General features: G+C 32.6%; 1 protein-coding gene across 5 annotated transcripts in view; it reads right to left on the reverse strand.

The window, feature by feature from the left end:
• Positions 1-1,520: 1,520 nt before the first annotated feature.
• The window catches only part of LOC118737470, a 44,155-nt gene continuing 31,720 nt past the window's right edge, over positions 1,521-13,955 (reverse strand). For 3 of the 5 annotated variants that reach the window (XM_036467981.1, XM_036467980.1, XM_036467983.1), the window contains 3 exons: positions 7,715-7,918; positions 2,581-3,095; positions 1,521-2,045 (listed from right to left, as the gene is read on the reverse strand). In XM_036467981.1, the coding sequence (XP_036323874.1) occupies positions 1,811-2,045; positions 2,581-3,095; positions 7,715-7,918 (954 nt within the window). In that variant the 3' untranslated portion in view covers positions 1,521-1,810. Of the gene's footprint in view, positions 2,046-2,580; positions 3,096-7,714; positions 7,919-8,277; positions 8,559-8,791; positions 8,826-8,913; positions 9,171-13,955 lie in introns of those variants that run through there. The other 2 variants (XM_036467982.1, XM_036467984.1) reach the window with 2 other exon arrangements.

Genomic DNA, 13,955 nt, shown 5'->3' on the forward strand with positions numbered 1-13,955 from the left:
TCTTTGAAATTTCTCTACAATTCAGAATACTCTGAAAAATGGTTTGCAGGGTAAATAACTATATACCAGTGATGGAAAAATATGTACAATTGTACTTTTTTCCGCTCCTTCGTAATTTGAAAGTATATTCGATAAAAAGATACCATTTAAATTTAGAATATTCCCAAATAAGTTTTACAGGAATTTTTTCCTCCTACGCAAACTTCGGTCAGTTATGCCAACCAGTTAGACCAATAAACCGGAGCTTGGCCAGGTTCTCTCGAAAATACCTGTTGGCAAGAGTTATGCTTTGGTCGATCTCCAAATGGCGGTAGATGTGATGTTTATGCTAGCTCCTGAATAAAAAAAAAATCGTTTAAAACTTTGAAGTACAGATTTCAACAGTGTCATGATTCCCCAATAACCAAGGATTCTTGGTTTCGCGCAGTCTAATATTTTGTGTGCCCTCGAAGGGTTTTCTGGTTGAAACAGAGCTTAACGTACCCGTATTACTTTTACGTACAATATTCTCCTCAAATTGGGTACAACTTGGAAATTAAATTTTCCATTCCTACTACATGCCTTCATGTAATTATGATGGGTAATGAAAGAAGCGTGTAGTGTTCACTTAGCCTACTAGTTATTTAGGTTTTAGCCTGAATTAAAATGGTGTTCTTTAACTTATGAACATACATAATTTTTAACAACCCAGCAGTGAAAAATTATACCAGTCAATAAACATCGTAGTAGATAGACTATTATTAGACGACTAGTTAATTTCGATTATGCTATTAACGACAATTAATGTGCCGGCTCTGTATATGTGTATGTAAAATTCTGTTCCTAAGCAGTTAACTATTGGCCTATATTTTGATTTGACTGTGTAATCAAATCGCATGCTGTCGGAAAATATGTTAATTAAAGTGTACCTTATATACCCACCAGGTTCCACCAATATAAAATTACTAAGATTAAAGACCCGAAGCTAGAATGTGGGGGAAAATCCATAAAACAAAAAATAAACAAAAAAGATTTTTTTTTCTAAATAAAAATTTGTTATTTTAATACTCTTCCACTAATTGATCGGAAATAAAACAAAAAAAAAACTCAAAGCTGCGATTGAAACTATAACTAAAATTTCGAATGCAAAATAAATACAAAATATTAAATAAAAATAGATAATTTATAAATACATTATATACATATATGTCGGTTGTTTGCATACACAAATGCGTATGCACTAAAACGTTAAAACTTATTTCATTTGCGTCACGCTATCTTGGCAAAACCTTACATACAAACGATTATAATCATTATTTAAAATAAACTTTTAAATTATTTAAATATTTTCTATTTCATCATATTTTCTTGGTTTTTGTTAAACTGCCCATGGCTGTGTTGATATTTAAGTGCAAAAAGTAACAGCATTTCAGTGTATACATATATATATATACATATGTGTGTAAGGGAGAACTTATTTTTACAATTTTTCGCAAAGAAAGTATAGCTAATAAATTTTAAAATTTCCCTTATTTGATTTCTTATATACTCAATAAGATGTCTTTTTTTTTTGTATTGAATAATAGTTTTTAACAGAGCGTTCAACTTAAACAATTTTCCTTTCTGCTGTTTGTGTGTATATAGTATAAAATATTTGCATTCTACTCTTAATAGGGGCATATACATATATCTCATTGTTTTTTGATTTATCTTTGCTTTCATAGTTCTTTCTTATTGCAACTGCAAATTTTTAATTTTTTTCATAACTAATATTAAAATTTCTATAAGCGGCACTCAGAGGGTTGCTTTTTATGTAGCTTCTACTTGTATGCTACAATTCGAAAAATTCATCCTGCTGCTTTTCCAGTCGTTTCAGCGACTTTTGCACATGTCTCGTTTGTGTAGTATTCAGTAGCTGAGCTGTATCCGAAGTGCTGCCTGAAGAGCTGTGACGCTGATGGTTTTGATGATTCGTTTTATATGAATTGTTTAGGTGATTGTTACGTCTGTGCTGTACGAAATCGGTGGTAACGAACAAATCGTTGGCACTCTGGCTAGTAATCATCCTGCAATTAAAAATGACCTTTATATTAGCAAGTGCAGCGCCAAAGGAAAATTGTGATACCAGTGTATCAAAAATTTACTATGTATAATTGATTGGATTTTTGTAAACCCAATGTTAAAATTTGATCATACATTTTTTTAGTATAGGGATGCAAAAATACTGTACTTGGGAAGAGTTAGAATATACCAAGACGTTAACTACTTGGACTTCGACTCATTTAAACCACATTCACCACAAAATATTACGCAAATTTTACATTTAATATCTGATATATGAACCGCATGGGAAATCTAAACAAAACTACAAGCCATTTTTTGTGGCACTACTTTTAGCACAAAATTCGAAATAGCATACTTTTGGGATTACTTCGCCTTCCTGTACTCTTTACCTCAAATCATCATGCGAATGTCGATTGCCAATTTGTATTACTCAAACAGAATATCAAATCTAAATGAAAAACAATAAACTTTCAGTATTTTGCATCACTACGCAAAAAAAGTGTTTAAAAATTCCAAACATGTAATTACAAAACTCACTCTTTAGACCTTTCCACATATTTTCGCGATTCGGATATGGTTGAATCGATTTTACTTAAAAACTCATTTATGCATTTACGATTTTCCTCGTCAGGCGTCATGGCCACCACAGAGTCTAACGATTTACTCTGTTTATTAGTACTGCTGCTGTGATTGTTCATCGTTACATCATCGTCGCTGTTTTGCACTAATAATTCACCGGCAATTGAATATGGACGAGCTGGCAGCGTGGATGGACGTGGATTATTTGTTGAATTACTAGTTGATGCGGCGAATACACCAAGCGGATCCGCAGCTGAGATCGCTGGTACATCTGTTGCATTCGCATTATTTACGGCATTTTCTGTGTTTTTGTTGTTTTGTAGTTCAGTGTTGTTGGAACTAATTTCCAATGGATTATTTTCATCTATTTTCGGGTAATATGGCGACGACTTATCCACTGGTATTAATAAAAATTGACGCAAAAACAAGCTGTCCGAGGCAAAAAGGCGATTGGCGCGTCGTATTTGCTCCGTCTGTAGATTGGAGAAAATTACAAGCCAACGATTGATTACTTAGCGTACACACTAATTTATATACTGCATAAATCAACAAAGACGCATATATGTACATATATGCACATATATGTACATACATACACATACACATTAATTTATTTAAACAATAATTTGTTTTAAATTTGTGATTCAAAACGATTTGAAATGATTGGCCATATGTGGTTAATACAAATTACAGATTCATATATGTATGTATAAATGAAGATGATTGATCGATCAATAGATCGATGGCCTTAGATATTCCTTTTATAGTGCATACATATGAACATGCATGATGTGTACGTTGTTACAGAGAATAAATGTTATTCATTAAAAATTATTTCGTAAAAAAGTAAGAAATTATTTATGTGTCCATCCATTACTAGGCGCTCGGCCTGCTAATGTTACAGCATTCAAAAGTATTTTTTGGATGATAAGCACGCAATGATTTTAACAAAATTAATTTTCAATTAAAATGTAATTAAGTAAAATAAATTTAAAGTTTAGTAACCTGCCCCTCTGGAAATATTAAAATAACCATTGCTTATAACATACTACCCACAACTTTGGCTGAAATATAATATGCACATTAGGGTGGGTCGAAAAAAAAATATTTTTCCCTAAATCTTTTTATAATAGTGAAAATATATTTTTTTTTTTATAAGATTAGTTATAGCCTGAAAAATATTATTCACATATTTTAACTATCACAAGGCCTTAGGTCGCATAAGACGGATTTTTAGAACAAATTTACGGTTTGGGAAAACGGTTTGGCAGTTTTATTGGAAAATAAATCCGAGAACTAAAATCACATATGTACCCTAGGCCACAAATGAAAGAGTATACGTTGTTCTAATATAATATTCTCAATTATTTTAATGCATTATTTATTTATGAAAATATAGCTCATTCTACAATGTAAAGCATATAAATCAAAGTTTCACGCTATATGTAAAGTTCGCAAAAATTCAAAAAAATGACATCCAAATTTTTAGCTTTTTATTTAGAATTTCTACAAAATTTTCGAGTATGCAGTTTTGTAGCCCAATACAATACAAAAAGTTGACCAAGAATCAAAGCTTGTTGGGTTTTTTCCAACCTGAAAACCATTTTAAAGAAAGTTCGTCAACTATTGTTGGAAAATTGTTATTTTGTATCATTATTCTATTATATTTTATTATGCGTCTACCAATTTGTGACTGATGATGTATACAAGAGAAACCAGTTCGGTTAGGAGAACTGATAAGAAATTTATTTATCAATGCCATATTAGACTTGGCATAAGGTAAATAGAGCACATCGTCGCCTACCGCGAAATACCTCGTATCTGCCAAATGCAAATGAACAAAGCTTATTTTGGTTATCCTGCCTCAATGCTTGAAGCACATATTTGGTAAGTTCAGTTAGAAAACAAATCAAAAATTTTGAAGAAAATAAGTTTATTAGTTTTTTTGGGAAATATTCAGACTGCTTTATACTTGGTATTGCATTTGGCGTATGCGAGGTATTGCGCGACAAGCGACGATATGAATTTAGAGATAAAAAATGCAGACACTTTCGTTGCGTAGCAACATTTACATATTGTTTAATCAAACGAAAGCATGCGACAGGCTCGGCATGATGAAAGTGCACACGTAAACTAAATATCTATATGTATGTCAAACTTATCTTATTTAACTTTACAAAGACTTATTTTATATAGAATGTAAGTGCATTAGGGTGTGCCACACTTGCTTTTAGCGGTAAAGTATATGGGTAGAGTCACAAACTGTGGTGCTGGTAGATGGAACTTTATGTAGGGGTTCCGCAAGAATTTAATATTTAATGCCGTATTGAACCGATCGTAAGAAAACATTGACGTTAATACTCGTTACAAGTGCGAGAAGCGGAGTATTTTGAAAAATTGTGGTCCGCCCTAACGTACCTATGTATGTACATACACCATTTAATTTTTTTGTCGCTTCCATATAACGAATAAAGAAACATTATTTTTATAAGGAAGAAAACTCCAACACCTTCGGCAAAAACAAAACTAAAAAATCAACCATTTAGCCATTTTAAACTTGCACTAAAATTGAATGGCCTTTAAAACTGTATACTCAAAAAAATCTAACACTTCTGAGAAAAAAGTTTGAAATTTGGATGAAAATTTGTTGAGTTTTTTTAGTTTGCTACCAAGTTTTAAACAATAGATTAAATGGGTTTTATTTATTCTTAAAAATATATAAATTACCATACGTGGCAAAGAATATTACTTTGAAATGGTATTTATATGAATCCTGTTCCACGCAAAACAAATCTCTGTATCACCGCGTCGTCATTCCAATTAACACAAAAAATACAATAAATCTGCTGAGTTAACATAATTAAAACAAAACCTCTATATCGCATGTTTAATAATATAGAGATGTAACTCAAAATTTACGTTTTTGGAGATTTCATTATGCAATTAATAAGATTGATAAGTAGAATATGTTCAGTCTAACAGATAACAAAACTTCCCAAATATGGCGAAGATATGTGTCTTTCCATCTGCCTTTTCGTATACCAACAGTATGAATTGATAAAATTTTGATTGCGTTTCCCGACAAAATTGAAATTTTGAAATACTTCGTTATATTATTAAACGTGCGATATGTTCTAAATTTAGTTTCGTTAATCAATACCTTTCTTAAGAATAAACCATATGAAATCGAAATGCATATGTACATATTGGGTGGATAATGACCAAATGAGCTTTTAGTAACAACTGGTTTTTTACCTCATTTACGCAAAAACAACTCGATTTTGGCAAAAAATATATTGACCTGTTGATTTCGTCAGTTCACTTCGGTTATGAAATTCGACTACAGCCGAAAGCAAATTTTATTAAAAAGGGAAAGAGAGCCACCACAAAGTAATCTATGGTTGATATGCATACTTGTGTGCACATTTTTTAAGGCCAAATATTGTTTAATCGATGTTGTGATTTCAATTACATGCATACATACATATCTGTGGACATTTGCCCAAACAACTTAAGTCTATCTTTCACGGACAAAAAAATAGCAAAGCACTTTTTATTGTCAGAGCAATCAATTCTATTTAAATTAAAACATGCCCTTGTTGTAAACATAAACATTTTTAAAGGTTGTTAATAGCGATAAAATAATTAAACATTTCTTTCGAATTGCAACCCTTTTCTTTTTGACGGTAAAATATGTTTTGCCGACATATGCTACTTTGTGTCTCCGTGAAAGACAGACTTGAGTTGTTTTGTCATCTGTCCACAGATATGTATAAATACTTATGTTAGGGCTGTGCGATTAATTGATTACTCAAAATTTTAATTAATCATAAAGTAAATAACTCAGTTATTCGATTAATTAGAAGTTATGATTACTCAAAAGTTCAGTTACTCGAGTAATCAAGATTTTTGATTAACCAAATACAAAAATATTTGAGTAATTTGTTTTATGATTAATCAACATTTCGAATAAAATGAGTAATCAACATTTCAACTCTTTACATATGTATAAAATAGTTAAAGTTCCTTGATACTTTGAAAACAACGTTTCTGTTTTCAAAAATTAAAACGAAATTTTTTTTTTCATATACAGAATGTAAAAAAGTAAATAAGCATTTTCCAAAGCAAACTCTTTTAACGAGCAAAATTATTTTTTTGAGTAATCATATTTCAAGTAATTCGATTAATCATCGTTTTGAGTAATCAAAATCGTGATTACTCGAGTAATTGATTAACCGAATAATTGATTAACCAACTTGCTCGAGTAATCGAATAATCGCACAGCCCTAACTTATGTACATGCCTGTATGTATGTTTGTGTGGATGTATGTACATGTGCACAATTTACATACATATAATCCATATCCATGTACATATGAGCCATTCAGTGCACACATCGGTTAACTCCATCAACAAAAAGTTGGGAGATGCGATCAAATAATGTACATTATTTTTTAAAATTCCATTCCAACAAATAATGTTGTTATAAATAACATGTACTATTGTATGTTATATGAAGTTATTATAAACGTAATAAGTTATGACTATACCAAGTGCTTTGACACTTAAATTTAAGATTTTTCAAAAAGTGGGGTTAATCGATGTGTGCACAGAACGGCTCATATAGTTCTTCTAATGATGCATATTAATTAAACGCAAAAATAACCAACATGCCTTTAACTTTATCTTTAATAGGGCTTACCCACGGCACCCCAATTACGTAATTCGCTCTCTCATTCGTAATTAGCACCCCAATCACCCTTCGAATTACGTTATTCGCCATACAAAATTTTGAGAGCGAATTTCCTCATTTGTTAGTAATTCAGATCCAATTACCATGTGAATTACGAACAAATCGGTGACGCCTCTAATTTTTATCGGATGTTTATGGACACTAACTCACAAATTAAAATTTGCATTTTTTCCGAGTACGAAAAGTAAAGTTTATAAATGTGTATATCTTTAATCTAATACGTCGAATTAAGAATGTGCCCGTGGGAATGGGGTAATTCGCGATCGTAATTGGGGGAGCGAACAAAGTAATTCAGGATGCCATAGGAAAATGGTATAACTCTAATTTAAGAAGACTTACCGTGCATCCATATTTCAGTGCAATGCCCTGCAGTGTGTCTGTCTTTTCGACATCATGTCGGATAAGCGTCTCATTGTTTCGCAAATTTTGATTACAGCAGGTACTGCCATACTTTTTGAGTGAACGCGCAGATTCACGTATAGATTGCTTCTCATTAAACATCATGTAATCGGCATCATCCATATCGGGTACGATCTCATGAAACTGTAAATAAAAAAGGATAACTAAAGTTGTAATCATAACTTTCTACAGAGATAAAAAATAGAATATCTGACTGATTCTTAAAAATTTAACATTACATATTGGTCTATATGAATAAAAACAAAGCTCATGCACTATTAACTTATCAAACAGTATGTGACGTCGCTTGGTACACCAGCCAGATGGATGAAATTGATCTAACGATGATCTTACAAAACAAATTTTTTAATAGAAACAATCAATACCCTTGCAAATTTAGTGTTATGTGTAAGACGCACTCACTCACTAATGTGCTCTTTCCAACCGTTTGCCTGTGTTGCTGGTAGGCATTTGCAAAAATTTCCAACAATATATTTTTTTACCTTCTATTTGCTAATGCAATAATTTTAGACGTCGGGCATAGCTGTTGGTGCACTTTACAGCCATGGTAGCGATATTGTTGTTGTAGCGGCCATGTAGCGATCGCCGTATGTGTTAGCAAATGCATAATTAACCAAATGTTTAATGTCTTTTGCACAATTTTATGTTGCCAAACAAGTTAAAGAAACAAGCCAAATTTAATTCACTGCAGATATGTGTGTTCGTATGGAACGGTAGCTAATGTCGAAAGGCTGGCTTTAGCATAATGCGGCATTCGCAGCATATGAATGCGAATGACTCACTAGCGCCGAGCCGTTGAAGAATTTTTGGGAAATAATCGTGCAGAAATATTTCCGATACAAGCAAGTAAATATTCTAATTAAGTCTCATGAAAAAATTCCTTGTTGTTTAAAGAATAAAAGGAATGCCGCACTATATTAAAGCTAGCTTCTCGACATAAGCTACTATTCCATACGAATACAGGTATGTATGTATGTTTAGCGCCGTTTATCTTACTTGGAGCTTGGATCCTTTCCATGCAGAGGAACAGCTAAATGAAAAGTGGCAAATTAATAGCGATGAAACTGTGCAACTTCTACAGATTCTGCTCCGCAATAGCTTTAGCACTTTAAAATCACCTCACACACAGCTGTTTTCCTGTACTGCAGCGAAACGTCAATTCAGAGCCACTTTATGGCCAAAACTGATAAAGGTTTTTTGTCAGAATTGCGATGTTTGCACGCGTGTTTTAGTACATATACGAACGTAATTATCTGAGTTGGTAATCTTCGCAACGATGTATTGATAAAAAAGAAATCTTTAAAGAATATGTTTATATTTAATTGAAATAAAAAATCCCACCCAATGGCCCAAATACGTGAGAAAAAACAAGCAATGGCTAAATACAACTATGGGTGCATGACTTGCCAATAGATATTAATTATGTGTTCAACACAATGACGACGACACTACAGTCGCCGAAGATTAAATATTTTCATGCACAAAATAACACAGGAACCAATTTTTAACTAGTTTTTGGATACATTTGCTACTTCTTGAATATGTTAATATAAGTGAATGTGACGCCATCTAAACAAAACATGATACGCAAGCCTAAACAGAAAGCATGAGTTTTGCTGCGATTGTAGCGTTGTCGCTTACATTGTGATGAACACATTATCAGACATTTCGCGTTGCCAACTGCCGATTCTCACATCTGAGTGAGAACAGTTTATTTGATTTATGAATGGAATCTACATATCGCACACGATCTTCAAAAGTGACACAACTCAAAATTACGCGCTTGTCAGAAAACGTGAAAAACTATTTCTTAGCACATGCTAATCATATGGGCAAGTAAGACAACAAATTATAACAAAAATTTGCTCCAGCTTTTGCAGAAACGTAAATACAAGCTCTTTGTACATTTATAGAGCATAATTTCAGAAATGCACAAATTTTGAATTGAGTCACTTTTGAAGATGGTGTGCGATATATGGAAATTTGCAAAGTACGCACTGAGAACTTATCTCGAAAAATAACATGAAGAAAACGTCTACATATCGCCTGGGTAAAAGATTGTCGTATGCGCCATTTTGACGATTTTTAATTTTAGATGCAGTTATATATTTTGAAATAAGGTCTATCGATTGGTGTAATTAGTTTTCAGATGTCTCCTATATTTTCCGAGACATTGACTACAATTTTTTCGATAATTTATTAAAAATTTAGTTAGTGATGCAGCCATATTAAACTACACAGGTTTACAGAAAAAATATTTTATTGATGCAAGCTTCATTTAACCGATGTGGGGTCCACTGATGTATGTATGAATAGTACCCAAAACGTATAATGCAGCGTTTTTGCTGCATTTAAAATGCAACATTTAGCACTTTTGAACATATGTTTTCGAAGAGCGTTCATGCTATAGCATTTAGCAAATGTACATTTACGCGAGTTCGAAATCGTATGCTTTTGACAAACAGCCGTGTTCCAGTCTCTTATTTAGATGCGTATATATTACGATCAATTCTCACGCAGAAGATAATGTGCAAAAACCCTACTGAAAAGGAAAAAATAAATTTTAAACCAAAAATTCAATACAAAAACTTGAATTGTTTTAACCATAAACGAACATTTGTTTGTGTATATATTTATTTGTCGGTGCATTCAATTAAAATTTCCTCACTTAATTAGGAAACAAACCAAACAGAGTTGATCACAAATTGATCCAGATTTCTATCAGTATCAAATCGATGTTGAATTTGCTTAACTTTTCTTTATCCAAATATGTAATGCAAAATAAAAGAAATCTCGATCGGCGATCACTGAAACGCAGCTAGCAACTGTATACTCGAAAAAGCAATGTTGCCACTTTTTCTCTTTAAACCATGTTCGAATCGTGGAAATTTTGGAAGATCACAGGGTTGCTTTTAGCATTTAGATTCTTAATGCAAAAATGTAGTTGCATTTAGTTGCATTTAGGTGACGAATTTTGTATGGATAAATGTACATTTAGAGTAGCATTTAGAGCTAAATGCGCTAAATGTGCTTTTACGCGTAAGCAAAAACAGCCTATAAAACTAATCCTAATCTTTTCCCTCTACTACCCCAAAATGCATGGCCGCGATTGACATGCAGAAAAAGTGAGGTTATGTAAGTGAAATCACCTTATATTTATTTCACCATGGAATTTATTAAATAGTAAGTGATATTTCAGCCAAATCAGTGTTGTGCCAATCACATGTAAACAAACCGACTGAAGTTTTTTACCGGAAATACAAAGTGCTTTTTGCGTTCCCGTGCACTTCTGCATCTGTTCTCCTTTTACTGTCACTTGAGAGAGTAAAATTGTAGTTTAACAGTTTCACAGGTTTTAGTCCGAAGTTCAAAGGAACATACTCTTTGTAAAATCCAAAAATGGAATATAGCACAAACGATTCAGAAATATAGGTATTCGCTAATATTGTTTAGCCATATAAGATATAAAATCATTTGGGCTGTTCACAGTTCGTTGAAAATAGTGTCTCAAAATGTAGACGTCTACATTTTAAGACGTTTTCCAACCGTAAAATCTAGGGTGTTGTTGTTTCCCATACAAAATTGGAAAACGACGCCGTCTACATTTTGTCACACTCAAAGGTATGTTTTCTACGCGTCTACATTTTGCAACCATTGGCAATACGAGTCATATTTTTTTTAATTTATTGGGGATGTTTCCCGTATTTGCATTTGATTTGAGCGCAATGGCCGCAGAAAACAAACAAATTAAAGAAAAGAAAGAACAAATAGTGGTAATTGGTAATAAAGATAAACAATTAAAATTTTTCAGAACCGAAATCGAAATGCGACATATAAAAGTGGACGCAAAGAAGAATTGCCTGGCAACACCAGCAAAGTTTTGTGACGATTTCGCGACGATTTTGCGACGACTGCTAGAAAGGAGTGCTCACAGTTTGATGCTAAAAATGTCTCAATATGTAGACGTCTACATTATGAGACATAATTCGGAACGAACTGTGAACACCCCAATTGTTTGGAGCTGATTTTTTGATTTCGGGCACGAAATGCGGTTTTCTGCGTTCCTCACGCTCTGAGCACTTTTGGTATTTGTTGATACGTATTTGACACTTGTGAGAGAGTAACTTAATTATCTTAAAAATAATTATTTTTACGCTCTAAGTACCGAAACAACCCGGAAACAACAAACAAACCTAATATTCAAACCTATTTATAAGAAGTCGCTCATACGCCTGGTACATGTGTTCTTTTATCAGTAGTCAACAAACTAAATAAACTGTAGATTATTCTTGATATGTTAACTCTCTACAGTGAAAACAGGCGTTAGTGTAAACAAGTTTTAACAAAATGATTCTGATTTGTGAAAAACGTCTGCTGAATATAGCTCTTTCCCACACAACCCCGAGTTGGGCCTATTAATTAGACAGTAAAAATAATACTTTTTCACAAGATAGCAAAAACGCCCAGAACATACAGAACGAATATTTAAGCCCATATTTGGTGTGTCAAATTGAAAAATTAACTGTTTAACTTGCCTTTTCAGGTACCGCAACAGTTATGCTCTTTGTAATAATAATAATCATATTTAAAAAAAAAAAATTGGGTTTCGTTTTTTTCGATCATATATAAACATTTAGGTGGTTCAACAGATGTCGTAAGTGTCGTATTGTCGTGTGTCGTAAATTTTTTAACGGCTAAATAAATGTTTAGAGGACGTGAAACCACAACCAACTATTTTGAGATTTTTGTTTTTTAGATCAAGAATACTCGCCATTTTGTGATTTGTATTTTATTGATTGAAACTAATTAATGTTTCCAGTTTTTATTTGTTGGTCAGATTTTATTTTTTAGACCATAAATATTATGCGATAAATTCAATTTCAATTAAAATGATAAACAACTGATCGAAAAATTTTAATCTCGAAACAACAAAACATAAATAAATTGAAAAAATAAATAATTTTACGGCAGAAAATACAACCGACCTCAATGCTTATATAAAAATAAAAAAAAAATAATAATCCGATGATTTGGTAACCTTTCTCTTTTTTTTTTAAGTCGGTTGATAACTAATTTCGTTGAAAAAAAAACGGGTGAAATTCAAAAAACAGCAGGTGCACGGACTAAACTTTGTTGGCGATTTTTGTTGCTTGGGCTTAAAGAAAGCACACCATGTTTGAATTATTTGACTTAATTAGATTTAAAAAAGTTTAAAAGTCAAATTACATTTTTTTTCGAAATTGCATATTTCTTATTTACTACTGGGAATATTCAGTTATATTTATGTATGCGTGTGCATGTAAGCGTATATACATATGTATGTATGTACATATGTATTTCCATATCCACCTTTATCGGTGTTTGAATTAATATGAATATTTACTGAGCGTTTCTCCAACATCTTTTGTTTCTGAAAGAAAAGAAAAAAACAAAAAGAATGAATACAGAGCGTATATTGTACCGAGATGAGAAGAAGGAGAAGGGAGCACTGTGAATTTGGCGCAACCCCACGTGATGCCGATGACGAACGAATATCATACACATATGTATGTATATTTTTTTTGTTATTAAAAATTTAACATTTTGCAAAATTATAAAAAAACAATAAATACAATGCAGCAAATACATACATACATACTTACATATGTATGTATGTACATATACAGGTATATAATCACGTTTTTTAGAAATTATTTCCAAGTTTCTAGTTGAAGTGTCGGGGTCTAATTTTTCGTTAATTAGTTATTAAACAATTTTGTGTTGCTTCAAAACATTTGAACGTTGCAAATTGCTTTGCAAATTGTAATAATTGTCGTCATGAGACTCACGAATCCAACATCTTTTCGGATTTCTCACGTTTGCGAAAAATTATATGGCTAAATTAACTGCCCTTGTAGCCAAGTTGGTAGAGATGCCTACTAACACACCGTTGGAGCTGGGTTTGATCCTCGTCCAAGCAGCAGTCGTTCCGTGACAAGCATTGGCAAACGTTTGAGTGCACTTCTGCCTTGAAAAAGTTTCTGATAAACCCATTTACTGTTACCGTTACTGCATAAAATTGTAGTTACCCCCGTTTGTGTTATAACATTAGGACGGACACCACACCACCACGCAAATTCGTGGAGAAGCTCGGCCCAACGCTAAGCAAAAGTGTAAGCGC

The sequence above is a fragment of the Rhagoletis pomonella genome, unplaced genomic scaffold, assembly GCF_013731165.1.
Source record: "Rhagoletis pomonella isolate Grant_MI unplaced genomic scaffold, Rhpom_1.0 Rhpom_scaffold_00004, whole genome shotgun sequence".
Lineage (NCBI taxonomy): Eukaryota > Metazoa > Arthropoda > Insecta > Diptera > Tephritidae > Rhagoletis > Rhagoletis pomonella.